The 12,573-nt window shown below is 37.9% G+C and overlaps 1 protein-coding gene across 2 annotated transcripts in view; it reads left to right on the top strand.

Moving 5' to 3' along the window:
• The first annotated feature begins 1,124 nt into the window (after positions 1 to 1,124).
• Positions 1,125 to 12,573, top strand: part of BRWD3 (bromodomain and WD repeat domain containing 3) — a 118,876-nt gene continuing 107,427 nt past the window's right edge. The window contains exons 1-4 of one of the 2 annotated variants that reach the window (XM_032620103.1): positions 1,125 to 1,351; positions 1,479 to 1,537; positions 1,740 to 1,769; positions 2,171 to 2,230. In XM_032620103.1, coding sequence (XP_032475994.1) covers positions 1,321 to 1,351; positions 1,479 to 1,537; positions 1,740 to 1,769; positions 2,171 to 2,230 — 180 coding nt within the window. In that variant the 5' untranslated portion in view covers positions 1,125 to 1,320. The remainder of the gene's footprint in view (positions 1,352 to 1,478; positions 1,538 to 1,739; positions 1,770 to 2,170; positions 2,231 to 12,573) is intronic. The other variant, XM_032620102.1, reaches the window with a different exon arrangement.

Raw genomic sequence — 12,573 nt, 5'->3', positions numbered from 1 at the left:
CCTTCAAATCTGAATATTTCAATGTAAACAGTACATGCAGTTTAAACAGCATTTCTGGTTTCATCAGGTTCAGCTTCTATTAATTACTTTTTGGTCAGGGCTTGAGGTGGGAATATATTACGCGAGGGAAAGTAGGGAAGTAGACTGTTCACTATATGTGTGTCAATTACTACTCTACAAATCCTTTGATCACTTAAGATTTCAGTAACCAACTACTGAAAGTCGGTACTGTACTAAGAGTTAGGGGTTATATATTAAATAACGAAAGTTGCCCCAAACCTGTAGAAAACTATCTTGCATACAGATATGCAATAATACATAAAAATCCATGGTTAACATAAAATATTTTGACAGTATTTGAAGACACAATTGAAAATTATCCTATAGGAATGGGACAGATATGGCATGTGTTACACATTCAGAAGGGGAACAAATAAAATGCTTCATGTCTGACAGCAAATTCTTCCTGAAAATTTATCAGAATCAGGGGACGTTTTGAGAGTTGCTCTTTCTCTATAACAATATGAGCCCTGCCCTCCGGACTGCTAAGTTAACAGCATTTTCATCTGGTACAAAAATCATTTTAAAGAGAAACAAGTGACAACGAAGTAGCGACTCCTTTTCTTTCTCAGTCACGAGATCCTTTAGCGGCTAGCCTCCTTTCGGTGGAAGAGAGACAAAAAAATCAAAGCCTCCTCGGTGCCGGGAGGGAATCGAAGAAAGCAGCTGAATCAAGTCGGCTCCTCACATGTTCCTCACGACCACGCCAGAGGGAAAGGTCCTCAATAGGAAAGGGCCCGACTGCCCTCACAGGAAGGGTAACCACTCTGGAACTCGCTGAAGGGAACGTCACCACTGAGTTCTACGGTAGCTGCCAGAGAGTCTGCCATCAGTTAGCACCTCCCCTTCCTTCCGGGAGCGGTAGCTAGGTAACTGTCGGGTGTATAGGAGAGCTGAGGACTGGAGGATGCATTAGTGCCTCTGGCGGTGAACAACGAGCGCTGCAGGCCCCTCTCACAGTTTTTACCCTCCCCTCTCCCCACCCCCTTTGCCCCCGCCCACCCCTCCGCCACTTCGGCTCCTCCCTCCTCTTCTATCTCTCCCTCTCCTTCCTCCTCCGCCTCCTCAGCTCTTGGGCTAGAATATCTATGGGTCGAAACGTGATGCGATGAATCCGAGAGAGACCGAAACTGGGACGAGGAGTGCGGCGGAAGCGGCGGGACTCCTGGGCATGGGGGCTTCACCACAATAGAGGCAGCATCCCCACCCGCCCCCGCCAGCCCCTCTGGAGCAAATCCTCCAAACCCCCTCGGGAAAAGGATGGCGGCGGCACCTACCCAGATCGAAGCCGGTGGGTAGCTGTGTCCTGGGGCTAAGAGGATGGGAGCTTAGCGCGACGGCTGTCAGTTTCTTTTGAAAAAGCTTCTATTTTTTCTTCTTTGCCTCCCTCTCAACCTCTTTCCCCCCCTCTTCCTCAGAGCTGTATTACCTGATCGCTAGATTCTTGCAGTCCGGACCCTGCAACAAATCCGCTCAGGTGAGAAGGGAAAGGAGATCTGGGAGTCTTGGGGAATGGTCCCAGTGGGGAAATCGAGGCAGCGGGGTGTGCGGTTCCGCTGTGGGTGAGGAAAAGGCCGGCCTTGAGTAGCGCTGCCGTCAGCGGCTGGGTTCAGTTTGGGGAGGGAGGAATGGGTTGGTGGCCCGAGCTGCCCTCATATGCGTGTTTCCCTTTTGCTCAGGTGCTAGTGCAGGAGCTCGAGGAGCATCAGGTACGCAGCCCCTTCGGGAAGAGGTGGGGATGGTTGGGGTGAGACTGGAGGAAGGGCAAGTAAGGGGCGGAGGGCTAGGACCGGGAGGAAGGCTTGGAACTGGGCACTCATAGCTGTTGTCACAGTGTTGAACCGGCTTCTTCCCTCAAAAGGGGCGGATATCGCTGGGGTCTTAACTCGCCCCCTCTTTATGCCTGTGGGAGGTGTTTTTTCAGGATTTCCTCCTCCTCGGCCTCCTTTCCCCCACACTCGTCTAGCTCTGAGACAACAGCTATCAGGCCAACAGCAATAAAGATGCCAAAGGGTCGAGGACCCGGACCCAAACTGGGTCAGGTTGATGCGGAGCAGAGGCTTGGCCTTTATCGTTGCCCCCTCCCCCCTTTCTTTTCGCCGGCCCCCAGCTTATTCCGCGCCGCTTAGACTGGGAGGGGAGAGAGCACCGAAGAAGCTTCGAGGATCTGGTGAGTAAAGTTTTCATTTCAACTTAACCCAACTCTTTCTCCACTCCCACCCCACCTTGTTCCCCCAACCCGCCCCCGACCCTTCAACCTACGCGGCTCTGGAGCTCAGTGCTGAGCCGAAGAACTGTCCCTTCCCCCCTCCCGGCGAGTCGGAGAAAGGGTAGCTTGCCCTCCCCTTGGCCTCGTTTGTTTCCACCCGAAAACTTTGAAGAATGTGAACTGGTTATCAGAGATGCCGTATTGTAGATTATGAATATGTTACAAACATCGGGAAAGGCCCATTGTAGGGGTAAAAGGGAGAGAAACCAGGGGGTTATCTTGGGGCACGTACCAAGGACTGACGCTGGCCAATGACAGCGTTGGTAACAGCCTGGAGTTCCGGATTAGTGGAAGAAAACTGCTTTCTGGTTGGTCCTGGCTTGAAATACGGGAACTGAGGCCAGGCTGTTTTTTTTTTTTTTTTTGGTCTGGGGGCGGCGGGCCGCACGGCAGAGGGGGTTCAGGAGGGGAGTTGACGGACCAGGGACTAGGGAAAAACGACACAATTAAAAATAATAGCATCAAGCTAATTTCAAAATTTGCCGGGGGTTAGATAATCGACTACGGAATAAAAGCATAATCGTTGTATATCTCAGATTGTAGAAAATAGCTCATCAAATCATTATTAAATCGCATTTATGCAGTTAACAATTTCACTAAATAAGAAATGTGGATTATGAGCTTTTTGAGAATTGACGAAACACGATTTTGGATTTACAAGGAAACAACAATGGTCATATTTTAAAATAGAATATACTTTAGTAAAGGACCAAAAGCATTGGATAGACTGTTGTTTGTTCAGCAAATATAATTCATAGTGTAAATGCACCTTCTGTTCGGCATTTACACACACTAAAAGGTGATCCTTTTTAATTTTGGGAGGATGTTCCCTTGTGTTAGCCACTGGCACAGTCAATTGGAAGGAAATGAAAGGAGAAAGGGGTGATGTTACTAAAATCTGAGTTCAGCTATCTTTCCTTCCAGTAAGATCCAAACAGAGGAAAATCAGACAAAGTTAAAGAAAGTTGGAGGGGTATGGTAGACTCTAAATATAAATAAAATGATTTAAAATTTGCTTTCAACAGGACAATAAATTACTTTGGTGTTCATTTGATAATTTTCTTTGTATTAAATTACAAGAATGAGGCCATGCTAATTATCACCAAATCTACTGACTAATTTTTTTAGTTTTGCAAAGCACAGAAAATGATATAATAATTGTGATAAGGATAAACTCCACCATCTGTAATATTAATGGTAAAAAATTCTCCGATGGATAAAAAATATTTTTGAAAAACTGCATGTATTACCAATTTAATTTGTAGTCAGACTTTTTGTTGGACTGAAGTTCTTTCAAAAAAAGGGCAAAAACAACAGTGCTTACCAATATGTTTTAATACTTTATGACTAATGTGGTTTTGAAGATAGATTTTATACTGAGGTGTATTGACAATATTTTTGTTTATATTTATTTGTTTCTAAGTAGACCATTTTAAGCAAGTAACAGTTTTTAAAAGGAAAAAGCTTTTTAAAAATTAACTTGACAGTTCCAAAAAGTAAATGAGCACCAAAATGATTAAAAATAGTCTCCTAACCACACACACACACACACACACACACACACACACACACACAGAGAGAAAAACAAAAAAAACAAAGCCCAGTTTACTAGACTTCCTTTCCTTATACTGTAAAGGCATATTTTCATGTAATTGTAATCAATGTCCACTTTATGCTTTATGTTTTCTTATGTAACACTTTTACGTATACTTATCTATATTTGAATAGTCATTGTTATTTTAATGGCAAGGAAAGATTCGGTTGTTTTTAAGTTGCTGTGATTAGAACTCAATTGCTAGTTGAACATTTGGGTTACTTCCAGTTTTTCACTAATATCTGCATAGTTAAGTAGTCTTTCTGCTTTTTTCCTTTTTTTTTCTTTTCTTTTTCAGTTGTTTTTCTGGGCTATATTTCTGAAGTGGAGTTATCAGGTCAAGGGACTCATCCATTTTATAGCTTTTGTTATATATTATAAAATTGCTCTCCAGAAGATTGTCCTAATTTATAATGTAACCATCTAGATACTTAGAATGAATTTTTAAAATATTTAAAAATCTTTTGGTGGTTTTAATAGGTGAAAATAGTCCTCAATTGACTTAATTGGTTCTTTTCCCCATTATTAGTGAGGCTTAAACTTCAACAAATTATTTTTTAATTGTCATTAATCCATTTGTATATCCCTACATATACTTGATTTTCACCTTTATCGTTTTAATTTATTGTTTTTATAATTCCTTATACATTTTTAATTTTTATATACACAGAATTTCTTCTATTGTTTGACTGTTATCTATGGTTTAGTGTTATCTTTTTTGTTTTTAATTTACTTTTTGTATTGCACACATAGGTTTTTATTTTTCCATACCAGGGTCCAATTTTTGTAGGGATATTACATTTCGATAATATGGTCTTATTTTTAGTCATATGTCTGTTCTCTACCTATAGATTTCTTTGTAAGGGAAGATGAGGCAGGGCTGAGAATTGAACAGAAGGAAAAGAAGTGGCTGAGAACTGAGTGTGCAGTGTTTGATTGCTAGATTCATCAGTCGTACTGTTGATAAAAATTATTTCAAATCTGACTTGAGATTTTGAGTGGCTTCATTGTAGGAGAGATGTAGGTTCATTTTGTTTTGTTTTGTTGTGTTGGCCACACCAAGGGGCATGCAGGGTCTTAGTTCCCCACCAGGGATTGAACCTGTGCCCCTGCAGTGGAAGCACAGAGTCCTAACCACTGGACCACCAAGGAAGTCCCGGGGTAGTATTTTTTAAAGTGCTGTTAGAACAATGGATTTATACAGTGTGATCTTTGATTTAGCTACATGTTTGGATTTAAATTTAGGGCAAAGTATTAATTAGTATAATTTTATAGCAGCACTTCAAACTGAAGATGTACTGGGATATAAAAAGGAAAGAAGACAAATGCATAATGAAGAGGTGAAGGACTATAAACAAGGATATCAAAATACTGAATTGAAGTTGCATAGTCATGTATACTACATACTTGAAACAAAAATCCTGCCTTTCTGTCCATATGTATATTTTCATTTGAATTGTCTATACTGCTTAACTTGATTTATCCAGAAGAATATTAAGATAATAAGTTAGATTTCTTCAACACTTCATTACTACTGTTACTATTGCATAGCCTAGAAATCCCTATTTTTTCTTTCTTAAATCTGATTTAGTGTTTTACTTATAATTTGGAACACATGGGAAGGTGCTTTTTAAAGCTGCTTGCAGTCAAGTATTGACATGTCAAGATCTGAAGTGCCTTTAAAAAAATGAGTCTGAACATGAAATGTTTGTCAGTTTATGTTGAACTGTAACGTTTTTGATTATGACATTCAAAAAAATTCTAAATTAATTTTCAGAATTTTGTAATGATACAGGGACAGAATTGAAGTCAGGGTGATTGTTTTTGAAGTTTGATCTGAGTATTTTTCTTTATTTCTGCTTGACTGTTATTTACAGCATAATAGAATTAGATTTGCTTCTTACATCTTAAGGTAGATAATATAAATAAATACAGATGTCCTTTCATTTGTGGTGACCCTGTTGAATTGTTGACTATTTTATTGCTTCCTCCTTGGAGCTTTATTGGGGATGACAAACAGAGCAGTGAGGGGCGTGTGTGTGTGTGTGTGTGTGTGTGTGTGTGTGTGTGTGTGTGTGTAAACAAATGAACAGTTTTTGTAAATATACAAATTTTATATATTGGAATGGTGAGTTGGAAACATTTTTTAAAGGCATGCTTTAAGATTTTTGAATCACTGTATGGGTACTCCTATCATAAGACTGAACCAAAGACATAATTATCTTTAGGTGTGGTATATATTTTTACATTTATTCAGCATTTTTCATCTGTAGAATTGAAAGTACCAATTAGTGCTTACATTTGGAGTGACATAGGTTTTATTACCATCATTTTATATTCAAAAGACTTGAAGTAGTTTTCTGCTATTTAAAAAACTTTTATCAAGATCGTATGTTCACTGCTGTCTTTAGAAATAGTACATCTATGGTGATATATGTCATTATAAGAATTTACATCTGCATTTAACATATTTGAGTTTAAAAATGTTTTCACATTATCTCATTTGATCCTCACCAACTGCTTTAAAACACTGTATTTGAATTCCAGACATACCTGCATTTTTTTCTTACCTTACCCAGCTCTTGTTCTCTAGTTACTAGTAGTAGCTTAAATTGTCTATTAGAACTGTAGAATGCTTTTGAGTGCTGGTAGCATGGTATTGCATCTCTAAGTGTGGAAGCAATTTAAGCATGTGTGGTTTATTAACTGTAATGTGGACACACAGCCATAGTTAGGAGGAACGGAATGCATCATGGGAAACCAAAAAGCATGTGCTGCTTGACTCCCGTGTGAATATAATGCTAACTGATAGGTATTATGGCAGGCAGCAGTCAATGTCTGTAAACTGGTATTCCTCACTACTGATTGGCTTGAGCCACGTGTACACTCTTGCTTTCTATAACATGTTTGTTTTACCTATTCATCTGGATTGATCACTGGCTTTTTTTCCCCACACTTGGGCTCTAGAAACATACTTTCAATGATTAAAATCCTTTTGGAGATATAGCATCAGTCCTAGGAAAACTGGTATCTCAGTACAAATAAGATGGTATTAAGGAAACGAAGAGAGCTGCTGTTAAAGAGTAAGAATTTGGATTGGGTGAATGTTTCTCATAAAATTTTGTCCAGAAAGCACCTTTATGACATTTGAATATTAATTTAGTTTGTGTGTTTCTGTTGAAGTTCTACTGATGTTGGTTATTGACTGATTAATAATTTTTTTGTAGGGAGCAAAATAGTAATTTAAAGTCAACTTAGTGTTTGTGTCATATTTTAGAGATGCCTTTGTTTGACATTTCTCAAATAGGATTTTGTGGGTAGTAGAAAAGGCCTTAAGATTTAGTCCAGGAGATAGTCATTACTCGTTGAACCACCCCGGGCAAGTTACTTAACCTCTCAGAGATTCAGTTTCCTCATTTATAAAATAAAAACCCCTACCTGTTTTGCAAGGTTGTTGTGTGGACCAAATGAGTTAAATATGAAAGAATGCAAATGAGTGCAAATGAGTTGGTTACTACATTTTACTACATTTTAAATATAGGACAGAAAGTTTGAATGGTTAGCATTAAAATCTGAAGAACTATGACACCAGAATTTATGTTTTCTTTGGTAATTGGCTAATTATCACCACCCAATTTTCCTAATATTTTTTATAAGGTAAGGGACATATAAAATAGTACCATTAAAAAAGCATTTAGGGCTTCCCTGGTGGCACAGTGGTTGAGAGTCCGCCTGTCGATGCAGGGGACCCAGGTTCGTGCCCCGGTCTGGGAAGATCCCACATGCCATGGAGCGGCTAGGCCCGTGAGCCATGGCCGCTGAGCCTGTGTGTCCGGAGCCTGTGCTCCGCAGCGGGAGAGGCCACAACAGTGAGAGGCCCACGTACCACAAAAAAAAAAAAAGAAAAAAGAAAGAAAGAAAAAAAAAAACTTAAAAAATGTCAGAATTGAGAGCCCAAAATGAGCGTCTTTGAAGTGCATCTGTGTTAAGCAAGGAATGATCACTAGGTGAAAAGATATTTAGTGTTATTTGCATTTTTATGTATTACAGAAAAGTAATTCAATATGATACTGGTATAGTATTAACTCATTTTTAAGAAGTGGGAGGTATGTTTTTCCCATGTCTTGTTGCAGGGATCCTCAACCCTTCTGACTGATCTTTTCTTATCCTAATCTTATTTTCTATACATTATTGACAATTTATTTCTTGTATTTTAAATTGCCTTGTTGAAGATGTTTTCTTATGCCTTTTAGTATCTACCATGGTGCTTTATAATTAGCTGGTTCTTAGTTATTACTTGTTCAATTTTCTTAACTTTTTTAGAAGTGTTTTCTTTTTTTCTTTTTTTATAAGTCATGGATGTTTGTAGCTTTTTAAAATTAATTAATTAATTAATTAATTTTTTGGCTGTGTTGGGTCTTTGTTTCTGTGCGAGGGCTTTCTATAGTTGCGGCAAGCGGGGGCCACTCTTCATCACCGTATGCGGGTCTCTCACTATCGTGGCCTCTCTTGTTGCGGAGCCCACGCTCCAGACGTGCAGGCTCAGTAGTTGTGGCTCCCGGGCCTACTTGCTCCGCGGCATGTGGGATCTTCCCAGACCAGGTCTGGAACCCATGTCCCCTGCATTGGCAGGCAGATTCTCAACCACTGCACTACCAGGGAAGCCCTTAGAAGTGTTTTCATGATATATATTTTTTAGGCTTACTAATCTGCTAGCTAGTATGGAGTTCTTTTTATTGGACCTTTCTCTACTGAGAAACTTCTAGACTGTGGGTGGGTCCCTTGTTCTTGTCTTGATATCATCTGACCTCAGGGTTATAGTACTTTTAGTGCTTTCTTGAGGCAGTATTAACCAGAGAATACTTGAGCCCTAGGTGGATTGCTCTGCCTCTCTCATTCCTGAGGAAATCTTAAAACTAATAGAAATAAAAATAAATGCTATGAACAATGATTAATTTTTTCAAAAGAAAATGATAGGAAGTCTTAACACTTTGTGGCCCACCCTGTTAACCAGTGGTATTACTACAATGGAAAGGCCTGTTTTCTTTCCTTTGCTTCCCAGTTTTTCGTTTTTCCTCCTTCAAATTCAGCAAACATTAAAACTCAAATTTTAAATTATAAAGATAATATTGGATTATTGCAGACATTTATATTTTACTGAACAGTATCAAGCAGAAAATAAACTATTAGTTTTTTATGTTTTCTTTCATCTTTTTTGTACAAGTATGGGCATTTTTTTTCTTTCAAAATCAGATACTCTGGATAGAGTTTTTTATTTTTATTTTTTTTAACTTAATGTTGTGTAGGAGCATCTTAAACATTGAGGAGATATATGTACTAGTCACTGTGCAAAGTGTGTTTACTGGATGGGGGTTCCCTTCTCTTTGCCTGGAATGCCTTCCCTTCCTTTTGTCTGCCTTGTTAACTTTCACTTAGAATTCAGGTGTGAAATTGAACAAGAACCCCTACCCCCAGGCTAAATTAGATACTGTACTTTGCTTCATTACCTCTCTGTACTAAACCTCTGGGCCCTTGTAGATTTGATTTGTTTCTAGCTACTAGTTTGTTTCCCCCACTGGGATTATGGATTTTTTTAGGGCAGCAGTTTAATCTTTCCATTATATCCCTATACTTCAAATGTCTGAATGAATGAATGCATGAGTGAATGATTTTGTTTTTGTTTTACAAATAATATGAGGTGGTTATCATTACTCCCTGTTTTGCAGTTGAGGAACCTCAGGATCAGAGAGACTGAATAACTTTGCAGGTCATATAAGTAGGATCCTGGGGATGCTGGAAAAATTCAAATCTAAGTCTTTTCTACAGTATCATACTGCCAGAAGGAGTAACAGCTAGTAAATTTTAGAGCCTGAGTAATCCAGGCTCTTACACTTCAAAGTACTGTGCTTATCTCTACTATACTTATATTGATATATTTAAAGCCTTGCTGTATTTTTCAAAATCTGTTTTGTTTCCTGTCCCTAAATATCAAAAAGTCATGTGACTAACTTTATGGATGTTCATTTTCTATCCCCCCCAAAAAAACCCATTTCAAATCTCAGACAAAATGTTGCATTTTACTTCTTCAGCATATGGTCTCAGTTTCATTCTTCATTTTACCTGTGTAGTGATTTTAGTTATAAAACAAAACACACAGTTCTATTTTCTTTGTTTTTTAGTTACTTGTCTGATCTTATTATTTCGAAAAGCCAAAGTAAGAATGCTATCATGGCTATCTGAAAATTAGTATTTCAAATGTAGCTCTTGGTGCAGGTCTGGCCCCCTGAGATTAGGTACCTTTTGTATGTTATTCAGTGCCCAGCTGGATTCCTTTTAACTAATTATGAGTAGTAGGATCATCTCAGTGAGCTCTCTGGTCTTCTCAGTTGTCATAATGATTCTCAAGTGTGGTGATTTCAGTTGTTAGATTTGCTCTTTAGGTCAGCCAGTGTTCCTATCAAGAAGGTTTATAATCTAGGCTGCATTTAATTTCTTTCAGTTTATCAAATTTATAGTTTTAATTTTTTCAGTCTTTGTGTTACTTTCATGATTTTTCAGCTGCCTTAATGGGACAGTAATAGAAATAACAGTGGGCACAGAGACCCAGATTCTGGTCCATTCATTGTGACCATTGGACTGCACTCCTCTGGATCTGTTTTTCCTACTGTAAGATGTGGAATTAAGTTGATTGTATATAAGGATCCTTCCAGTTCAAAGGTTCTATAATTTAACTCCTTGGAGCTATTTTACAGAATAATACAAAAGTTTGTATTATGCTCTTGAACTTTGTTTTTAGAGAGTGCCTTTCTTCTTCAGATCTCAATGTGCTTGTTGTGTTATTTCTTGGCCATTATATTCCAGAAAGAAATTTGGCTAAGTAACTGAAATTAGAATATTTTGAGTTTTAATCAAAAAGAGTGGCTTTTAATAAGCCACAAATTTCATAGAATATTTTAATACATACTTTCAATATTACATTTTATGATATATTACATTATATTCACATGTAATTCTAATACAGAATTTTTTTTAAAACTTAGAAATGTAATTACTGAGGGTGGATAAGAGTTCTTATGCCTAAAAAGATCACCTTTAAGAAATTCCAGCTTTGGGGACTTCCCTGGTGGTCCAGTGGCTAAGACTCTGCGCTCCCAATGCAAGGGGCCCGGTTTGATCCCCGGTCAGGGAAGTAGATCCCACATGCCCCAACTAAGAGTTCGAATGCCACAACTAAAGATCCCACATGCCACAACTAAGACCAGGCACAGCCAAATAAATAAATAAATAACTATTTTTAAAAAAAAATTTTTAAAAAACGAATTCCAGCTTTAGGCAAAGCAAATGGATTGAAGTAAATGTTTAATACCACTTATAAGTCCTGAAGTTTGATTTAGAAGAAACTATCATTGCAAGAACTGTGCTGATATAGTCTGGAAGCCTGTAAATATTGTTTAAAGGAAAAGAGCACGTTCAAACTCAAAAGTATTGTTATTGCCATTGTGTTGATAGAATCTCTGTTTCTCTAGTGCTGTTTTACAATCAAATTTTTATTGATTTTAGAGGAATGGATTTTTGAATGGGACTGCCTAGAAATTGAGCAATTTTCTATTGCATAGGGTGAAAAGCAAACTTGTAAACTTTAATAGTTTATAATACAAATTTTCAAGGGGGAGAATGTGAGAGTAGATGAGCCTTGTTTTAGTTGCTTAATTAATGATTCTGTGTTTTTAAATGATTACTGAGGAATAGATAAAACATTTATATAACTAGCTGAAAATCAAGCATCATTGTTTTTATAAAATAAAGTAGCCAGGGGGCCTAAGATTTCAGTTTAAGATATAATTCTGACAGGTTTCTTTAAGAGGGTAATACTAAAAATTCATATCAGAGAACTCCCATTTTCTGGATTATATGTTACTGTATATATATTGCAAGTTGGTGGGTAGATTTGTGTAACAAGTGAATAACTCTTGAGATGGTAATGAAATGAGGAAAAGAAAATTGATAAAAAAGAAAATGCCACTAAAGACAACAACTACCATTGTGTGTAAAGCCTTATAACATTTACTTGGTGAAAAGGTAATGACTGATATCAAAAGCCCAGTTTATACAAGACAGTGTTGGAGGAAAGAAGGCACAAACTATTATAGATGTTAATATGCAGTATGTTAAGGCTTTTTTCTTTGAGATATATGTTTTTCGGAGTACTAACTATATTTGCATGTAGGCCTATTTAGGAATGCCCTACTGTGGAGAGAATGAATTACAAACTAGGATTTTAGGACATCAGTGTCTCTAGGTAACAAAAAAAAAGTTTTTAGATTGAATCATCACATACTTTGACTTTAATATTACCTGTATATTTTAGTTCTATGTAGTTAATTGCTTGGAAAACAAAACTAGACATGTATGAAATAACTGAAAGAATTTGCTTGATCCTTTGTCCCAATCCAGAAGCTAAACCTTGTAGATGCAAATAATCAGGTTAAGTTGCCATTCTTCTTCTTTTTTTTATCTTAGTTCCCTGACCAGAGGTCGAACCCGTGCCCCCTGCAGTGGAAGCATGGAGTCTTAATCACTGTGCCAGGGAAGTCCCATAAGTTGCCATTCTTCCTGACCATCATGACAGTTGCCAGGCCCCAGTGATTTT

This window comes from Phocoena sinus, chromosome X, assembly GCF_008692025.1.
Source record: "Phocoena sinus isolate mPhoSin1 chromosome X, mPhoSin1.pri, whole genome shotgun sequence".
Classification (NCBI taxonomy): domain Eukaryota; kingdom Metazoa; phylum Chordata; class Mammalia; order Artiodactyla; family Phocoenidae; genus Phocoena; species Phocoena sinus.
The sequence above is the reverse complement of the archived record's forward strand: the minus strand, read 5'-3'. Positions and strand labels throughout refer to the sequence as shown.